Genomic DNA, 21,237 nt, shown 5'->3' with positions numbered 1-21,237 from the left:
CTGGAAGCTGAAGTGTAGAACATGGCGACATGGCGGCAAAGCAGCTGGAACTGCAGCGGGTACAGAAATCCCAGGTACAGGAGCTGGGGTTGTAGTTGCAGAGGCAGGAGATTGGCTAATGGCTGACTCATTAAGACGTTCATCGAATCTCCGGAAAAAGTTCACAACTTTAACTTGAAATGACTCTTGTTTCTTGTGGGTGAAGACATGCACGGGGCACAGGGTCTAAGCTTGGTCTTTTCCAGAGCCTCTAGAGGTGAGGAGGTTGTGCGGTAAGCTACTGCGAGGTTGCGGCCCCCATGCCCGCCATGGCAGGTGACTGCCAACCAGCAGGGACTGAAGCATAGTACAAAAGGGAAATCCAGGAGGGTAGTCAGACAAGCCAAAAGGTCAGGGTCGGCAGTGAACAAGGATGGTCTGGAAACAGGCAAGAGGTCAAGACGGGCAGCCAGCAGTAGTCGTTCGGAACGAGCCAGGGTCGGTACATGGAGAATCAGAAACAATAGAGAAAAACAACAGTAACCTGGAAGCAGAGCCAAAGGAACTTCTTGTTCAGGCATTTTTCTGTTGCCAGGTCACTTCCTTAGGAAGGGGAAATGGGCGTGGATCAAGTGAGCTGCAGACATCAATCACACCAGCAGAGGGAGTGCTGTTGCTAGGATGGTCTCAGGTGTTATTTAGATGTTGGCCAGCAGAGGGAGTGCATCTTTGGAAAACTCTGGTTCTCTGGGGCAAGGGAGCAGCTGACAGAGAATCACCTGATTTGGAGCAGGAAGTAAACAGAGTGTTGGATCCAGAGGCAGAGATGGTGCTGGCAGCAGGGGACTGCAAGGAAGGTGAGCAAGAAGGAGTTCCCATCAGGAAGCCGGCCCTGAACATTGAGGGGCAATTTCTGCTGTTGAATCACTATGCTAATGGCATATGACAAAGGTAGATTGTGATCCTTTTTGAGGGACAGTTGGTGACATGACTATGGATTTTGTATAGCACTGTAGAATAATAATACCAATAATCTTTATATAAAGCACATGCTCAGAAGTATGCAGGATTTTTCCTGCAAGGGCAATAAACTGAGGAGTACACCTAAGCATGTAGCATGAACTATTAAAATTATGTTTTAAATAGAAACCTACTTTGGATATTCAGGTGTCTGCATGCTCAATGTCCCTTTAATGCTGCAAATGAGCTGCTTGCTTTTCTATTATTATATCGCTCAATTGAATGTTCCTAGGTGTCATTGAAAAGGCGTCATTTAATATTCTCTACACTAATATTGCAGTGCAGGGGATCTGTCATTTGGAGACACAAGTGCGTCAGATAATCCTGCGTTGGGTTGTCATGGCTGACAATGGATTTAAATCCCTGGTGATCCTGGATCTTTTTCTGGGGACATAAAGGTATGAAGTCTAGTTATAAAAGAGGGAATCTGATTTTCAGTAAACAGCTTAGGTGGAAAATGTTCCAGGTGCATGTGTTTTCAATGGAAGTTATTTTACATTTTACTCTTTGTGGTACCCCTGTACTAGTCCCCTTTAGAGAAAAGCGGCAGGGTTACCCCCTTAAAAAAGTGTTTCCAATTTTCACTGTAACCCCCGAATTGGGGTCCAAATGTGTAAAAGAAGCCAACTCCTTCAAAATTAGGATCCATCTATGGTGAGGGAAGACATTCATGTAGCCTGGTATCATACATGAAAGGGTCCTTACTGCCAGGTTGCATGCCTGGATGGGGATCTAATTTAAACCTAACCGAAGCGCCAAACTTCATTTTGCAATAAAAAACAATAGACCACAAACAGCCTTAAAGTGCAACTAAGCATAAATGTAACACAAATGGGAACAGGTGATACCCCTTCTCCAATAAAATAAACTTACAGGCTCAATTTCATTTTTCAAAATAACATTCACCTTTCCAATTCACCATTGTTGGTCCCTTCATGTTTACTCTTCTTATGGGTTCCTGATCTTGGACCACCTATATTGGCTGGGCTAGAATGATGTATATTCACTCCCCACACCCTACAGCTCTTTGCACATAGGAATAAAGATTGTAAACAGGCAGGTAGGTTTACTTTTTTGCAGAAGGGACATCTCCTGTCCCTTCTAAAATAAAGGGCTTGCCTGCATGCTTTTTTTAAGGTAAGTATAGTTTCCCTTCAAGGAATCGTTCAATTTAAAGTATATGTAAAATTTCAATGTCGCTCTCAAAATCACATGAAAACACTCTCTCTCCACTATTACCCCCTTGCCATATGTTTCTGTGAAAATATGCAGTTTCCACAGAAATTTCAGTCAAGGTGATTTTGCACTCAGCCCTGAGACATAAAATCTACCACATCTTGTGAGGAAAGCAGGACTGTGATGGTACCATGAACAAATGTATTTAATTTCTACTGAGCAAATCAAACAACAACCCCTTACTCAACATATACCTTAGCCTTGGCACCCCTAATAATTAAAAGTACTTATAAACAGCCACATCTATACCTCACTGATCACCCAGCTTTCTCAAAAAGCGTGTTTAGCTGTGCTGGCATGTCTGGTGAGTTAATTCTTTTTTGCTACAGCTACCATTTTATGCAGAGAATCCCACAACACAGCTAGAATTAGAGGAATGCCTGTTGCCATGGAGAATCACAGGCTTGCTAAACAGCTGAAGTGATTTACCAACTGGAAGGTACTGTTCATAAAGACAGAATGACCCAGCAATGTGTCATGAATGTCTAAGAAATATTGACTTTCAGTATGCAGATGAAATTCTGTTTTGTTGCACATCACTGTCACATCACAATCTTACAAAAATTCCAGCACGGGATGTATTTATATTCCCATTTATAACCAAGTTGTGGTATACCATTAATTAGTCACATTCAATTGAACTTCTGTAATTTTCTGCTATGTTAAAGAAACTCCACCCTTATATGATCAATCAAAGGTCAAAAAGCTACCTGAGCATTCCTATTGATGTGACCCTTTTGCCACAGTCTGTTCCTTATTCAAAAAGTCATTTGCATTGTACTGCATAAAACATATTCACACTTATTTATCTTGGATGCCTTTGCTAATTTACACATATCACAGCATAAAGGGTACAATAGTACCATGCACTCCGTTTTACATCTATTTCTCACCAGGTTTGATTAACAGAATGTTCTAGAGCTGTGATTTACCACCACTGCCTCTCCAGAAACTGTTTTCATATCACTAGTAAGCAGCAGATTCAACGCAGTATCATTCTTGGTAATACATGACATGCAATTACAGTTTCTTTTCCCATTCATTTGTTTTACATATACTCCTGGATTCCATGTCCTGCCGCCTGGTCCTTGTAAGTTTCTAGTTTCAAAAGCTTGACTCTTGGACCTTGTAGCTTAGAAACCTATTACCAGAGAAAGTCATCCAATCTGTAGCATCATGTGCTATTATACAGCCAGCTTTGTATCTGAGGAGTTATTTTTGGTATGCCAAATGCCAACCCTGCTTCTAATTATTGGCTGTAGCCTCCAGCATTAAGGATCCTGTTCCTTTTTTTTGCAGTACTTCTCTAAGGTTACGTACATACGTCAGATGATTCTTGTTCTTGTAATCGCCTCAGGGCTAGTATCGAAGGAGAATCTTGGTTGTGTACAACGCTTGTCCGACATCATTTAAGGAATCTGTCCTAAAGGATTCACGAATGATGAATGATCACAATAAGCCCCTCCCCTCTCCATAGAGCAGAACAGTGCAGTATGTACAGCGCTTGTTCAGTCGTTTGTCACGATCCTTTCCAACGACAATTATTGAACATATGTACGTAGCCTTAGTCTCAGGGTATTGTGTTAAGTGATCAGTCACACCCACACCAAAACCACACTTACAAAAACTTACCTGTCCACAGCCTCCTGGAGCTACTTTACAACCTCACTGAATGGGTTATACTCTGTATAATACAGACTTATGGTACCCCCTAAGTCCAAGACACTTGCTTATGAGCCATACTTTTCACTGTCTACTTAATTTGCTTTACCTGGTCATTTTCCCTGGCCTTTAAAAAAAAATGCCTCAGATCACTTTCTACAGAAGAATGTGCCTTACTTTCAAGTCATAGCTAGGCTATAGACTATTCTTGGTTAAGGAGGGCAAAGATTGTGATGCACGCAAAACCCTAATTTTTACCTCTTTCTTACTTTGTTATACTGTTCAAAAAGTCATTTGGAATGGGACTTTTTCTTCGCTTTTACACTGATATATTTTTAAACTAGAGAAAAAAACTAATTTTGTTTAAAACAGTATTTGTGTAAAATTTTATTTGACACAAAATATTTTTCTAAAAGATAAAAACATACAAAACATTAATAAATGTCCATATTTCCTTGCTGGGTATGTGTAACATTAGTAAAACATAATAAATGCCACTCTACCGGACTTGTTCGAGTCCTGCACTCATGGCTGCTCTGCCCACTGACCCGGTGCACTAGAAGGGAAATCCCCCTCCATCGTAGTGACTACGGAAGGAAGGGGATTTCTTCCCCCCCCCACCAATGAAACTGATTGTGCCGATCAGTTGTAAACAAGGCATCACAAGCCGGGGGGAGAGCCAGAGGAATACAGGGGGCTAAAGAGGTTAAAGCCCCAATATCTGGGTTTTATTATCAGGGAGTACAAATTAATTGATTTCTATTTACAACGTCATTTCATAATATCATATGATTTTGTTATTATATTACAACAATCGTGCAACTAAGTAATCAAGCAATCAAAGGCTTATTAACAAAAAAAAAATTATTGATCAAATAAAATAAAACACAACAAATATGGAAAATAGGGGGAGGAGGGGAGTAGGTCACCTCATATTCCTCCTTTACCCTCATAAAAAGGACTTAAAATTTATCACCTCATTTAAGCCCAGAAATAATAGTTCCTTTAATTTGTATATCCATTTACTTTCCCATTGTATAAGGATTTTGTCAGTGTCTCCGCCCCTCAAGTTTCTTTTAACATTTTCTAAACCTAAAAATCTGACTGTCTTTATTGAAATTATGTTTGAAACCCATGTGGGGTGACTCAAGGATGTGGTTACCTTACCATTCCTTAAGTTATAATCATGTTCATATATCCTCGTTTTAAAGTTTTGCTTTGTTTACCAACATATTAGCAATTGCAACTGCATATTGCTAAATAAATTACCCCTTCCGTATCTATCGCATGTAACCAAATCACATCCCAAGAAATTCACTCCATTTGCAAGAATGAACCTTGTGTCGTCCAAATTATAAATCCCCCTACATTCCTTGCATCTCCCACACTTTGGTGCCTTTTGATTCTTCTGTCAATTTTTTTTAGGGGTTGAAAATGACTCCTAACCAATCCTATCGTTTAGTGAAGGGGCCCTCAGATATGTGATTGAAGGATGGATTCCAATACATTTGTTAATCTTGGAATATTCTAACAATATAGGCCAATATTTTTTATATATTTGTTGGATTTTATCATGGTCTCCTGTAAAATTTGTTATAATTCTTGTAACTGAGGATTCTTGTTTTTTCTTTTTTCCAAAAATCATGTGTTCTCTATCCATTCTTTTCACCTTTTGATATGATCTCCTCAGTTGCCTTATGGCTGTAACCCCTAATAACAAACTTTTATTTCCCCAACCCTATTTGCCAACAGTATGGTATTACCAGCTGTTTCTTTTATATTTACCTTGGCACATGGTGTTCTTTCCTTGGTTAATGTTAAATCTAAATCTATGAAAGAGATGTTTGAAGTACTGAAGTTCATTGCAAATTTAAGATTATACAAATTACATTGTAATATGTCCATGAATTCATATAATAGTTTTTCACTTTCTGTCCATATGACGAGTACAAAGTCGATATACCTTCGCCAGAGTATCACATGGCGAAGGTATATATTGAAGGACTCCTCATTAAATATCTCTTTCCCAGCCCTTCAGGTACAGGTTAGCGTAGGTTGGGGCACATTTCGTCCCCATCACCACTCCCTGTACCTGGAAGTATAGCTTCTGACCAAAAACAAAGATGTTTCCTATTATTTATCCAAGTAATTCAACAATAAATTAATTTTGTTTCAATGTTTTAATGTCCTGTTCATCCAAGAAGGTTTTTTTAGCTTCCAAACCCTTATTATGTGTAATGTAAAGATACAAGCTTTACACATCATTTGCCACTAACATGGCATTAGATGGGATTTTAAGATTTTCTATTAGTTTAAGGACATCTAAGGTTTTTTTAGATACGAAGGAAGGCTATATACATGATCTCCTGGATAATTATCTGCGATTTATATATAATAGAGATGTGATTACCTGAATCATGACACCAAATCATTTGAGTTTTAATATAACACAATTGACATAGCACAAAATAAAAATATATTTTATTTCTTTATCATGGAAATACTAATATGCTATATATGAATTTGTAGGTGATACAGGCTGCTGATCCATAAAATGTAGGGAATACCTGGAAAGAAATTCATACCAATCTGGTTTGATTGTTAAAGTCATTCAGCTTTAAACAATAATCTGTTGCATTTATCCAATACTTTTTTACCTTGATGGAGGGGTTCTATGGTTGATATCAAACAAATAATAAGTAAGTGCGATATTGTCTTTCAAAGGTTTTCATAAAAATCACATTGTCACAAAAAAATTGAAATGTACATTTATTGATTTATTTTGTTAAATGATACAAAGGAATTGATATACCTACTGCATAGTGTGTCCTTCTGATGATGCCCTTGTGGTGAAACCCATCAAAGACGGTAGAATGGCATTTATTATGTTTGACTAATGTTACACATACCCCAGCAAGGAAATATGGACATTTATTAATGTTTTTATCTTTTAGAAAAATCTTTTGTATCAAATAAAATATAAATACTGTTTTAAACAAAATTTGTTTTTTCTCTGGTTTAAAAATCTATCACTTAAAAGCACAGAAAAAGTCCCATTCCAAATGACTTTTTGAACCTGATACTAAATGTTAGGGATGTGGTGCTACTAACCAATTTTTACCTCCCAAACACAGCTTTCTATTACCTTGTTATACTGCCATTTTGTTTTCTTTTCATTAGACTTTTATGAAGTATTTATGTTTGTTTTTTATATTGTAGGGTGTATTTTTAATACATCAATAGCAGAGGTCAGCAAACATTTTTGGCCACTAGGCCATTTCAGGGGTAGGCAAGAGCACACTAGGCCAGACTCTCTCTCAAGTCCCGTGCTAATGGCTCCACCACCCCACCAGGAACACACCCTGAATGAAAATCCCTCTCCTCCACAATGCATACGGAGGGGAGGAAATGTTTCCTTTTTACCCCAGTGGCGGAAATGTTAATGCAGGCCGCGGTAAATAGGGAAGGGAGCCACAACACGAAGGCTCAAGAACCGCATCTGGCTCCAGAGCTCTGGCAGCTCCAGTCATTTGTTCCAGCTCCGGCGCAGGTTGCCGGCCGGGATTAGGTTGGATTGACCAGGGGGCATTAGGCCAGAACAAACCTTCAGCTAGGCCGTATCTGGCATAAAGTCAGGAGTTTGCTGACCTCTGTCTAGCGTTGACCCTAGTCTAGCTTTGATTGTCTGTTATATTAAAAGTAGTCAAATATTCTTAAAAGTGAAACCAGAAAAGGTAATACTGTTTGGTAAATGTTACTAACTAGGGTAATCTTAAATCTAATGTAAAAAACTGTCCATGGGTAAAACAGTTTGTACACACACTGGCATGTGATTGCATTACTGTGTAGCCATCTATATGTCCTAACCCTAGCTGCATGAGTAAGCATGTGAACAGTTGCATTGTAACGCAGCTGCCTACTGTAGATAAACACTTAGGCAATTTGGCCTCATCTGTGGGACCATTGTACTTATTTTGAAATTGTAAACACCAATAAAAAATTTAACATTTTTGTCACAATTGCATTGATTGTAAACTTTTGACAGACTAGTTTTCCAGAAATGGTAAATAACTTATGAATATTCAACTTAATAGTGAAATGGCAATAGCAAAATGTAAAGGCTGATACTATATCCTAACATAATGATGAAAGTATTTGTGGGTCTCCAAGTTTTAGGAATGGTTACATAATTATCCAAAATCCTCAGGTACTGCTGATTCAAAAGTTAGTACTTATCTTTATTGAATGGGATAAAGGGTCCAAAACATTAACAGTTCCAACAGGGGGATCACATGACTCGGTTTACCCCAGGGAGTGCTTATTGTTATAACCTATAAGTGGAAAGAGTCAGGCAGGGCAAAAGCTGGCATTTCTTTGACGTGTATCTAGAAGATGTCAATGTCTGCACTAAATTCTATGACATCTGTAGTTAACAACACACTGTTCTCAACCAGATTGTCACATGACCATTGCTTTTTTTTGCCTAACATGCACATTAGAGAAGGACAGCAAACAGAGGGTTTTTTGACAACAAACTATTATTTAAGCATTGTTGAACAAAATTTAGTTTCACTCCATGTTACAATAGGCAGGAGACTGCTGATATATCTCCTAATAACTACCACAAAAACAGATGGAGATCCTCCTCTCTCTGATTCAACTTCAGTAATTGTTTCAAGAGTACAAGGCATTTCCCCTTTGTTTCTTAGATTAATATTGGAAATGCGTCAAGATTAGGAGACTCATGAAACATTGACTAAATGCTCTAGGCAGTCCACTTCAGCATGACCAGTTTTTTTTTATCCCTTTATCTAAAGATTGTATTGTAAATTACCTTGTGTTCAGCAATCCTTAAACAATAATTTGTTACCAAAAAAACCTTCTTGTTTGCTGTCCTTCTCTTTTTTACACCTCATAGGGGTTGGCAGAACTAAAAACTTAACCTTATCGTATGAAAAGGAAGGGAAGATTAACCTACAACCCTTTCCTCCTTTTACACAAATGGCCACGATTTACTATACTGGTAAAACACAATTAAAATGATATTATATTCTGTATATTACTAGTCGCTTTCCTTCTCATGACCTGACAGGGCACAAGTGTGGGAAGGAAGACACAAGATGTTTACATGGGCACAGACCAGGCAGTTTACACAAATCCACGTACAAATCCATGTACATCCACCATACATGTATTCAGTAGTCCATGTTTTTGTATTTAACTTACTAAAAAAGAATAACTCTTAGGTGGCTCTCTAGTGGTAGCAACAGAAAACCCCACCCCAAACTAATAATTTTTTTCTTTTTATAAATCAGATGATCCTTTTGGTGTATCTCAGGTCATTTTTGTGTGTTTAGTTAGTTAAAATTGCTTTTTAAATACCTAATGATCAACTTTTATATTTTGATTATAGTTAATAGTTATTAAAGCTATCATTAGCCCATGTCATCTCTTGAGGTGCATATTAAGTATAAATAGCAACAGTTTAAAACTCCTCTGCTTGCTATCTGGCTTTTGTATAGGTCCCTTGAGGCATCATATTGATCGTAAATTGTTCTGCAGGATACCCTATGCACAGATCTTTAGAAAACACAGCCTGCAAATAGTAAGGTCATCATACTAGGATGTTTACATGTCCTTTTAATATGACTGAGTTGTGTTTCAGAATGACTTCTTTACCTTTCTCTAGCCTTGATCAGATACTATCGTCATGATACAAAGCTTAATTTTGTGTCATAGTAATTAAAAAAAATTGACTACAAATTTGCACATTTTATGCAAATATTTTTATTTGAAATTGCTTGTTGTTTTTAATATGAATATAAATTAGCAAATTGCATTTGCATCTCTAGTTTAATTACAAATTCTAGAGCAGATCTAATAATTCTGTAAATTTCCATGATGGTTTGATGTAATAATCTGGGAGGTCTAAGCTTTGTTTAGGCTACCTCCATAATGATATAGGGTAGCGAAGATTAGGTAATGTATTTTCAGTCTTTTCGCTTAATAGTTCCATCTATAATTAAATACTTGTGATATGTCAAAAAATTTTGCTATGATTGCACCTTGATAAAGAGGCACCATATTCTCAACTCTGAAAACATTAAAAATGTGCTGATTTCAGTAATGTAGCTTAGTTTAAAAAACACATATTAGAGGGAATATAAGAAAAATGACAAACTAAACCAAAGCTCGATATTAAGCCTAAAGGGGTGAGCACAACCCAATCTTTGTTTCAGCTACGTATTTCTTTGCAAATCTGTGCAGAAAAGTGTTCTAGAAGGCAATAACCTTATACAAATAATTTGAAGAAGAAAACTGGATTGCACACAAAACAGAAGACCATTATAAAAGAATGGAAGACCTAACAAGATCAGTGGATCTACAGATTATCTGCAGTAACTACAAAAATGGGTTTCTATAATTGCTTCTGAGAAGAGTGTCAAGATGATGAAAGGTAATTAATATTGCTCAGTGCATGCAGATTGTGGCCTCAATTCATTAAGCTGCATTAGTATTTCAGTGTATTAAATAATACTTACTGCATTTTCTACGCACACTTCAAGCAGCATTGAATATACTTCAGTTTCAGTAATCATGAATTATGTCCTATAACATAAACAATGCATGGGCTTTATTGTATTTGTATACGACATCTGTACACTAAAAAGTATTGTAATATACAGTACTTTACATACATACACTGCATTGAATCTGTTGTGAATGGGTACTACATTGAAAGTATTCAGTTTATAATCAGTATTGTGTATTTGTAATTTTTTAAATGACAGAATTGTTATTCAATTTTTGCAGAAGAATTGTTAAAGGCATCAAAAGCAAATACATGAGGAATCAGAAAAGAAACAGGTGAGTGTTGCTGTCATTGATAAACTGCTCCTGTTTGTTTTTAAACCATCCATAACAATATTTGCATTCAATTGGAGTAAATGAAAAACTTTTTTTTTTTAGGCAAAGGTAGTATTTAGGAAGTTTTAGACCTTTTATTAAGTTTGTATTGAGAGCTGTATGCTCATTTGACAGATGTACTCCTCTGAATATGCTAAAGAATGTTTATTAAAACCGGCCTTGAGACAAAAGTGAAGGGAAATGCTAAATTGTAGCTGTCATAGGTATATGTTGTCATATTAGTCAAGTCAGGGGAAAACTCTTTGTAGTGACAAATATTCTTTTAACAATAGGTTAAGGTGAAAATTTAAAGTGAAAGCAGGTCTCACGAGCAGAAAATCATTTTACAAAGAGGTCTATTTATAAAAAAAAGTCGGTGTTCACCATGTTAAGATTCCCAATTGCCATTTTAATGCCATCAGACTTCTAAAGGAGGAGAATCAGAAACTTTAAAAAATCCACAACTCAAAAGTACAAACAACATGTAAAAACATAAACAGATTGAGAAATTTAATTTTGTATCCCAAAGATTCCATTTACGAGGTGACAGAATTTATTTTTTAGGTTTGTGGAAATTGTGTTACATTCTTTTTGTTAAGGAAAACATGTAGCATGACTGATGGATGTCAAAGTTTCTGTATATTATTGTAGGTTAAGGCAACATATTTGCAAACTTCTAATCACATTTATTCAATTTTTTTACAGGTCTGTTGTTATTGTTATGCTTGTACCTCAAGTGGTCCTACGGTGTGTTGAACAAGAGAAATAAATACCAGTAATAACATTTATTACCTATCCTCGTTGGTGAACTGCAGTGGTTTCATGAAATGCAGCTGCCCTGCAGATCTGATGACCACACGGAGTGGTGTGTGGGAGCCTCTACTGTAGCTAATGATCTTGTGAAAGCTTTAGAAGCACCAGGTTGCTAGCAGTGCTGTCATCATTGTATTAAAATATGTATTATGCTATAAAAAAGTTTTGCTGATTTCACAAAATAAATAAATAAATCCATTTGGTGGTTGTTTTATTTTTGTATTGCAAAGTAGTAGCAGCCACATTTGTACAAAAAAAGAAAAAAAAAGGTTTGGTTATGTTGTAGTTCACGTGCTTGGTTTTCTTCATCTTGCACAATACAGCCTAAGGTTTGTGTATACCTGACCATTATAACTGTGGCATGTTAGAGAAGTGTTTCTCAACCAGGGTTCCATTGCTCCACAGTTTTTTAGGGGTTCCTTGGGCAATGAGCTACTTGTGCTTCTCAGGTCTGTTACCACTGACACCAATTAACTTTTTGGCTATCTGTATGAGTGTCAGCCTTCCCATTGGCTATCAAAGTAAGATGCATTCTTGCTACTGACCACCTCACCAATGTACTGTGAGCTGTGGATATAGCAATTATTGCAGGGGTTCCCCAAGACCTGAAAGTTATTTCAAGGAATTCCCCCATGTTAAAAAGTTTGAGAAACACTGTGTTACAGACCTTCCATTCTGAAACCATGGGTATAGATTTATTATCAATCCTCCACAAACTATTTTGGACTGGGGGTTTTATTGCATATTGGGCTAAAATTTAAGCGCGATTGGGTCCTGATGGTAAATGAGCAGTCAGAGATTTAGAAAATATTATTGCCAGCTGGGCAGCATTTTTAGAATCAGCTCTTCAACGTCAGCCCCTGATTTTACTTAATTACAAATTTTCTTTAATTCTGTCAAACATCTGAGATCAGGCAGCTAAGATATAGGCAGCTAAAATTACTTTAATGTAGACTTTCCCTAAGAAATAACCACTTCCATTTTCCAAGTTTGTCATTTGGTTGAAGTGGCCCCCATAATATAAAAAACTTTTAAAAAGAATTGAGGCAGATGGTGTGTATATTCCAGAAATTATCTGTTTAGTGGGTGTTGTCATGGAGACTCTTGTTTAGTCATCAGGGTCGCAATACCCTATCCCTCTATCCTAAATTCCCTCTCTACATTTTCATAAACACTACAAGTCGAGTCCACAAAAACTTTTATTTATGCATATTTTTTACCATTACCATAATGAAACCCACCTCTGAAAATGTGTAGTAGTTGTTAGAGTGCATGTGGCTGTAAAGAGGCTGCAGGAGATCATCAGCACTGAGATGCAAAATAATTAAAAAAGAAAAACATATAATATATTACAATATTAATAAAACATGGCTGTTGATCTGTCACAAGAGCCCTGTTGATAATTTTACTTTGCTGCACATTAAACATTCGCCTTTGTCACTGTGATGCAACAAACACAATATTTATAGGCATCAAAAGGCGTCCTGATTATATAATAATAACCATAAATAATGTAGGTTCAAAAGGCATAACACAGACTGCTATAGCACATATTGCCTATATATAGCAGGTATGGCCTATATACTATACTATACTATAAATACTATATTATTTATACTATATTATACACATGCCTTTGACTATGTTCAGACTGGTGGTGAGGTTGTGGAGCAGTTACTGCTTCCTCTTACCATTGAACCTCTAACTTGGGGAAGATACTACATACTCTTTTGTCTTGGCATAGATCAAGTGTGTTTTATTTGGGCATTTCAGCACTATGATGCAACAAACACAATATTAAAAAGTTCAAAAGGTTTAAAACAGACTGCTATAGCACAGTCCAGCTTGGAGGTATTGCCAGCTGAGGTTTTCTTATCAAAAAAAAAAAAAAGAAAAACGGTTTTGTCAATTAAATATGACATTGCACTATAGTATTAAGAATTGTTAATGTTTTCAGCAACTGGAGATCTGGTCTTCTCTTCATTTTTTCCTTTGTCTTATATTTTTTTTTTATTGTTAGTTACATAGTTAATCATGTTCACAAAGGACATAAGTCCATCAAGTTCAACCACTAGGGAAATAAACATATCCCAGATATAAAACCCTATGTACATAGTTGATCCAGAGGAAGGCAAAAAACCCTGGCTCAATTTGCTCCAACAGGGAAAAATGTCCTTCCCGATTCCCTGAGGCAATTGAATGTTCCCTGGATAAACAGTCTCTGTTATCTTTGGTTGCATTGTTTTTTTTTTTCATTGAACAGCTATGTCTAATGTTGAAATAAAAAGGCTGTGTGTGAAGGAACACTGCTTGTGCTTGTCCCATTCCTTAGCTAACCCACAGTGCTCTGAAAATCCTTTGTTATCCACTACACATGTATTTGTATTATGCATATGAATGCATTATAGTTCCCATTTAAAATCTTAACTCACTTAAAGTGTATCAAATGGCAAAAGTTTTTTTTAGGCCCCAACTGATTTTTAAAGCTGGTTTTATCCCTGTTAGGGAAAGGTACTCTGTAAATATGTAAAAATGTTGTACATATAGAATCTTGCTTTTATTTATATTTTAAAGGTTTACTTTAATTATATATTTACTTTATTGTAGACAAATAAGATAAATATTTAATATTTTTGTCTTGCAGAGAAGCATTTAGCAGAGTGTGTGAAGCTGTTCCAGGTACCAAAGGAGTCTTCAAAAAAAGAAAGGTAAAAACTGATTTTACTCAAACATTTTATTTGTAAACAAATGTCATCTTGTTCAAGCTATTTTATTTTGTATTCAATCTATAAATAAAATGAGATAAAAAAGTAAGGGATATCTATAAATCTTTCACGGTTGATTTGAATGGCATCTCATGTTTTTACTAATCTCCTGACGCCGAGTCACTTTTTTAACATTGGGCCTGAATTATTAAAGTTCTCCAAGACTAGAGAATACAGACATTTAAGGGTGAACCTGGGTGATCCAGCAAACCTGGAATATATTTCATAAAATCCTTTCCTATCATTTGGAAAATGTTTTCAATCTTGAACCAGATCCATTCTAGGTTTGCTGAATTAGGTCTAGAATATACAATGAGCACATGTCATTCTGCAGTTGGCTTATATTAATATTATATACCCTGATATAAACTATAGGGTGCAGATAAATGTAAAACTTCCCTGTAAAAGAAGTGTTGGTTCCCTAACTCCCCTAGTGGTAATCCCAAGTTTGACTCGGGGTGGATTTTTAATGCAAAAAGCGGTAATCCTGAATCATACTTACCTTGTTCTGTTGTCGTCCCCTGGCGTCCTGCTGGTCCCTGCAGCTCCTCTGGACACGCCTTCTTTCTTTGATCTTCTACTGGTTTCCCGGTGATGTCGGTGTGGGCAGGAGGAGCGGCAGGAAATTTAAATACCTTTGTATTGCATTCAATACAAAATAGCTGTATTGAGTCCAATACAAAAAATCTTCATATGATATATATATATATATATATATATATATATATATATATATAAAAAAAAAGTGCATAATTTAATAGGCCAACGCCTACCAAAACAAAAACATTGTATTAGTATTTATTAGGATGACCTTTTAATAACACAATACAAAGAGTAATGACATGCAGTAACATGTAAATTGAAAGTGTGACTTAATCCCGTAGATGGGATATAAGACATACAAGGAGGGGTTTTCCTGCCGTTTCAACAGATTCAAAGTATATAATGGTATATATGATAAGTATATAAGCAAACAAAAAGGTTGTATGTGGTTTTAAATGATTTTAGACGAAGTTTCACTATTTTTACCAGGTATGAATCATGTGTGAGTCATCATGGTTATATAATAGATGTGCTTAACTGCAACATAACCTTTTGCTTTTTTAATTTGCCCAATGTGTTTCACCTACTTTGGCTTCTTCAGACCCTTCCGCACATTATGCTCCAGATGTGTTCAATGATTAGTGGAAACTTAGATTTAATTATCCGAATTTGGAGATGATTATGCCAAAAGTAATCCCTCTTTCTCCATCAATGGTGAATTAGGGTAAAGATGTAACAGCCTGAACAGCTGAGCACCAGCCAGTCCTCTGATGCCTTACAAGCTGGCAGCTGGAAGCTGTCATAGTTAGGTTTCACCTCTAGTTTGGTGGATAGGAGGGGGGTAGTAACCTCCACTGGGGTTTCACGTGACATGGTTTGCTGTTGTTTCCCCGTGTTCATCTTCTACTACTTCTATTTCCTATCAATATATGAAAAAAAGGGAATATAGCTACCAGGCTCCTTGGTATACAAATTAACATTTCGCATAGTGATTAGTTTATTGAAAGTGCTTGTTTTATAGTGTGCTAATTGAATTAGGCATTTATACCTGAAAGGTAAATAGTTAAAGGTTAAGAGTTCCCTGTGACGTTGGTGCGTGGGCCGTCACTAGGGGCGCAGCGGGAATTTAAAATTATTTTGTATTGCATTCAATACAAAATAACTATTGAGTGCAATACATTGGATTTAAATGTCTAAAAGTGGTACATTGTCTTTCATGAAAATTTATTTTACAGTATATTATAATAGTATGAGTATAATAAAGTTTGAAACACAAAATCAAGTTTATTATTAAATTTATTTTTTTTAAATGTAATTTATTATTTTGATATGATTTTGTGTTCTAAATTTTATTATACTCATACTATTATAATATACTGTAAAATAAATTTTCATGAAAGAATGTACTGCTTTTATACATATAAATCCAGACAGAAATGAACCGTCCAGGAGGACAATGCACTTGAATCGTCTTTGGTAGACGTACATTAAAACATTTGGAAAAACAGGTTTCATTCTAAATTTCTCCACTTGGTAGTACTGTTATAATGAATACACTATCTGGTAATCTTATTAAGACAGACTGAAGTCAATAAAAAACTGTTTACACAAACACTCTAATCTCTCTGAGTGAAATTCTTATTCAAGGCCACATCCCCAATTGAAACCATAAACAAAACTGGGACTGTAAAGGCCAAATTGATACAAACTCTACTATAATAAATTACATTAAAACATTTATTGGTTACAATATTTCATGACAATAGCAAATTTTAATAAAAAACATAAAACAATGAACGAATACATATGTCCTTGTAGGACACCTATAAGGATGTTCCTGCTGTCGACTCGTTCCGTGGAGTCCGCTTCCTCAGGACAAAAATGGAGATTCTTAATCACTTGTTACATGATGTTTAGTTCTGGTGCCAAATCATCTATTGGCCCACATGCGTTGATACACTTAGAGAACGTTTTGTGGTAATGCACCTTTAGGTGCTAGGTATTGAGTACATCTTCCAAAAGTTTCCGATACCCCACAGTTAATACCGTTAATTTGTGCTCACTAACAAATGAATATTCGGATCCTCAGTTCACAGAGAGATGCTGCCTGCGTGAAATGAAAAACCAACCCAAACCAGTCGAATGAAAGTAAACACAGCACCCCCTAGTGGAAACAATTGAAAATGACACCTCCTAATAAACCAGTTCATATGTAATGGCTATTTATCATGCAATATTATTAATAAACTGTTCTCATAAAGCACTAACAGTGCTGCACATTAAATAAGGGTCACAAATGACAGACAGATAGAAACAATGACATAGGAGGAGAAGAGAAGCCTGCCCAAATGAGCGTGCAATCTATGAGGTGGTGGGGAGTACATTAAGGTACAGTTGCCTTAGATCCCATATTGACAGAAGAAGTTCCATCATAAAAGAAGCATAACAGAAGCACTACTGTTGCACAAATCACAATGCAAATGTTTATACCCTTTAATGTGTGTACTTACGCCTACACTCACTGAGTGTATACTGACGCTTAAACATGTATTTTAAACCAAGTTGGTTGCCTGTGTGTTACTCTGTTGAAATCAGGTGAAGGTGTCTTTACTCCTTTCAGAAACTTATCATGCTGCTGCTATCCTGCAGTGTACCACCATATTTGTGATCTGTATTGTCAGACATCATGCATGTATGTTTGAAAGGAAAATGCATATGTGGGGGTTAATGGACAAAGTAGAAATATTTTTTTTTTTTTTTACTAGGCAAACTACTGTCAGAAATGCACTGGGAAGTAGTCATTGCCATAGGGGATTTTAAACACCATTCAGTTTTTCATGTTTAAATGATGTCTTAAACCTGTACAGGTTTACTTTTCATAGAAAAAGAAAGAGGAGTTCCCGTTTACATTTTAATCAGACCTTTAAATGGGAGATCCCCTATGCTGCAGTAATAGTAAAAGGAAAAATCTTTACTATAGTCCTTACTCATATTTAGTCAATGGGCATGATTTTTTAAAGCTCTCCAAGGCTGGAGAAGATACACTTTCATCAGTGAACCTGGGTGATCCAGCAAACCTGGAATGGATCTGGTCCAGGATTGAAAACAATAACAAATAGTAAATTACTTTTAAGAAATCCATTCCAGGATCCTCCAACTTCACTTCACCAATAAATCAGGCCTTATGCGTCACTAAGGATTCCCAACATTAGCATAGGAGACCTGTCATTTAACAATGGTAGTTCAAGGGGTTGTTGAAATTAATGATGGATCCACATTACTGGACAACGTGATTGACACTAAATCTACTTCATAAATAAAAAAAAGAAATTTAAAAATTTAAAACCAGATATATTCTGTGCTTCTGGAAAAGTATCCAGCTTTTTTTTAAAGCAATCTATAGTAGTTGCTGAAACTTCTTCCTGAGGGAGCCAATTCCACATTTTCACAGATATTACAGTGAAGAATCCCTTCCTTATCCGGAGCTTAAACTTCTTTTCCTTCAGACACAAAAAGTGCCCATTTGTTCTTTGTAATGATCTCAAAGTGAATACTTGGGAAGAGAGTTCTCTATATGGACCATTTATATATTTATACAGGGTGATCATATCCCCCCCTAAACATCTCTTCTCAATGGAGAATAGGTTCGCTAATCTCTCCTCATAGCTGAGCTCCTTCAATCCTTTGATTAGTTTAGTTGCTCTTCTCTGCACTCTCCCCAATTCCACAATGTGTTTTTTGTGAACTGATGCCCAAACTGGACTGCATATTCCAGATGTGGTCTGACCGATGCTTTGTACAGGGGCAGGATTATGTCTCCATCTCTGCAGTCTATTCCTTTTATAATACAAGAAAGAACTCTACTAGCTTTAGATATTGCAGCTTGGCATTGCATGCTGTTATTAAGTCTATGATCTACCAGAACCCCCAGATCCTTTTCCATTTCTGACTCCACCAAATGTATTCCCCCTATACAGTATGAAGCATGCATGTTGTTAGCCCCCAAGTTCACAATTTTACATTTATTTATATTAAATGTCATTTGCCACTTGGCTGCCAAATTAAACAGTACATCCAGGTCTGCTTGTAGATTTTAGACATCCTGTATGGACTTAATTCCATTACATTGTTTGGTGTCATCTGCAAACGCAGAAATGGTACTTTTAATCCCAAACTCTATATTATTTATAAAGATGTTAAACAGTAAAGATCCCAACATTGAACCCTGGGGTACACCACTAATAACCTTAGACCATTCAGAGTAAGAATAATTAATTACAACTCTCTGGATGTGGTCTTTAAGCCAGTTCTCTATCAATTTACAGATTTACTTTTCTAAACCTATTGACCCTAACTTGCATATTAACTGTCCGTGGGGTACGGTGTCAAATGTTTTAGCAAAGTCCAAGTACACTATATCAACTGCTGGTCCACTGTCTGTTTATTTACTTCCTCAACAAAAGAGAGTAAATGTATTTGACAACTTCGTCTTTCTTGAAGCCATGCTGACTATCACTTATAATATTATTTTCTAGCAGAATCTCCTCGATGTGGTTCTTTATCAAACTCTCTAAGACCTTTCCAATTATGTACGTTAAACTAACCAGTCTGTAGTTACCTGGTAATGACTTTGCTCCCTTTTTGAGGATAGAAACCACATTGGCCTTACACCCATTTATCGGTACCATGCCACTGACTAAAGAGTCTCAAAAATTAGTAATATTGGCTTTGAAAATAACCAAGCTTAGCTCCTTGAGGACACATGTGGATGTAATCCACCAGGTGCTGGTGCTTTGTCAACCTTTAATTTTGACTGTTTCTCAATCATATCAATTTTTAGCCATTGTGACTCATTTAGGGCAGTGACATTGCTATTATGAATTTGGACCTGCCATTCTCGTTTGTGTACACAGAGCTAAAAAATAAGTGTTTAGTAAATCCACCTTTTTCTTTATCCCCAGTTACCAACCCAGAGACATCCTACAAAAATGGTAGTGGGGTTATGCTCATTGCTCCCCTTTTTTCTGTCTATTGAGGTTGCATACGTAGATAATGGTCTGGTTTGAGCTCAAGGAAATCCTGAAGCTGATGAGCCTGTCTGCAAATATTATGAACCTGTGCAGTGACACCTAGAAACACCTAATTGACTGACAAACTGATAGAAACTGAAAATAGATGTGTGCTTCATTGTTAAAAAAGTACTTTTTACTGTGGAAATGATTTTGAGAAAACATGCACTTTCAAATACATAAAGCAAATCATTTGATGGGACATAGCCTTATTAGAAAAAATCAGAATACCTTATACACAATATAGTATATGCCGTATTTTCACAAAAGTGTATTTTATATTTTTACATTTCATTATCCTGATTTGAGTTTGTTTTCATGCAGCCTGCAAATAAAATCCTCTCTAGTATCCTGGGAAAGTGCAACCTCCAGTTTGCGGGAATGTGTATAACACTTAACATATCTACAACAAGCTTAAACATGATGACGCCGGATTCTAAACAGGTATGACCAAGCTGTCACTGCCATAATTTTTAATTATCTATTTATACATCAGATGAGGAAGACAATATTATTATACAGACAAGGTATCTGGTATTAATAGAAAGTTAAAGTCCCTTTTTTATTTCAGTTTAGTAGATTTATGTATAAGGTTCAAGGCAAAATCAAGTTACATGTTCCTGTGCAAGTTGCATTTACATGCACTTAATTGTCTGGAAAATGCTATGTTTTTTAAATTGTTTACATCGTGTTACAGATGTATCTGTATCTTCAACTTTTCTTAGAAGTAGATTGCGAATGTGTACCTCTTTGAATGCACTAAAAGTAACTTGGCAAGGAACTTGGTTACATAATTGGATACAATCATGCATCAAATCATGGAATACCAGGTTAAAAATACTGAGGTCATCTTTAAAGTGACATAAATCATACACTACTTACAGAGATCATAATGCAGAATAGGTTGGCTGAGCACAATGCCTGTAGAATAGTTTTGGTAACCTAGACAAGCCCTGGGGAGGGGAGCCCAGCGTGTGCCATCAGTATTGCACCTTTGCCTTAGGGCCTTGTGCTGCAGAGAGGAGAATGCTGGCCACTGATCTGTACCCTGTATGAATGAGAATAGACTTTAAATTGAAATATAAATCTAATGATATTCAAAGGGACTTCCACCTACATGTATTTTTTGTCTCACACAGGCTGCACCTCTAATAAACCATAGAGACAAGTAGAGTACGGTGAAGAACACCAATTTTTGTAGCGGGATTTTTTAGGCCAATACCAACAACATGTATTATAAAAAA

General features: G+C 36.3%; 1 protein-coding gene and 1 long non-coding RNA gene across 11 annotated transcripts in view; both read left to right on the top strand.

The window, feature by feature from the left end:
* Positions 1–21,237, top strand: part of SHC3 (SHC adaptor protein 3) — an 88,255-nt gene that overhangs the window by 45,354 nt on the left and 21,664 nt on the right. For all 10 annotated transcript variants that reach the window (XM_072415028.1, XM_072415035.1, XM_072415034.1 and 7 more), the window contains 2 exons: positions 14,261–14,324; positions 20,318–20,437. In XM_072415028.1, the coding sequence (XP_072271129.1) occupies positions 14,261–14,324; positions 20,318–20,437 (184 nt within the window). The remainder of the gene's footprint in view (positions 1–14,260; positions 14,325–20,317; positions 20,438–21,237) is intronic.
* On the top strand, positions 10,376–11,814 carry LOC140333380 (uncharacterized). The gene is made up of 2 exons (XR_011921347.1): positions 10,376–10,764; positions 11,509–11,814. It is a non-coding gene; the product is annotated as an uncharacterized lncRNA (long non-coding RNA).

This window comes from Pyxicephalus adspersus, chromosome 6 (assembly GCF_032062135.1).
Source record: "Pyxicephalus adspersus chromosome 6, UCB_Pads_2.0, whole genome shotgun sequence".
Taxonomy (NCBI): Eukaryota; Metazoa; Chordata; class Amphibia; order Anura; family Pyxicephalidae; genus Pyxicephalus; species Pyxicephalus adspersus.
This window is presented reverse-complemented; position numbering and strand designations above follow the sequence as displayed.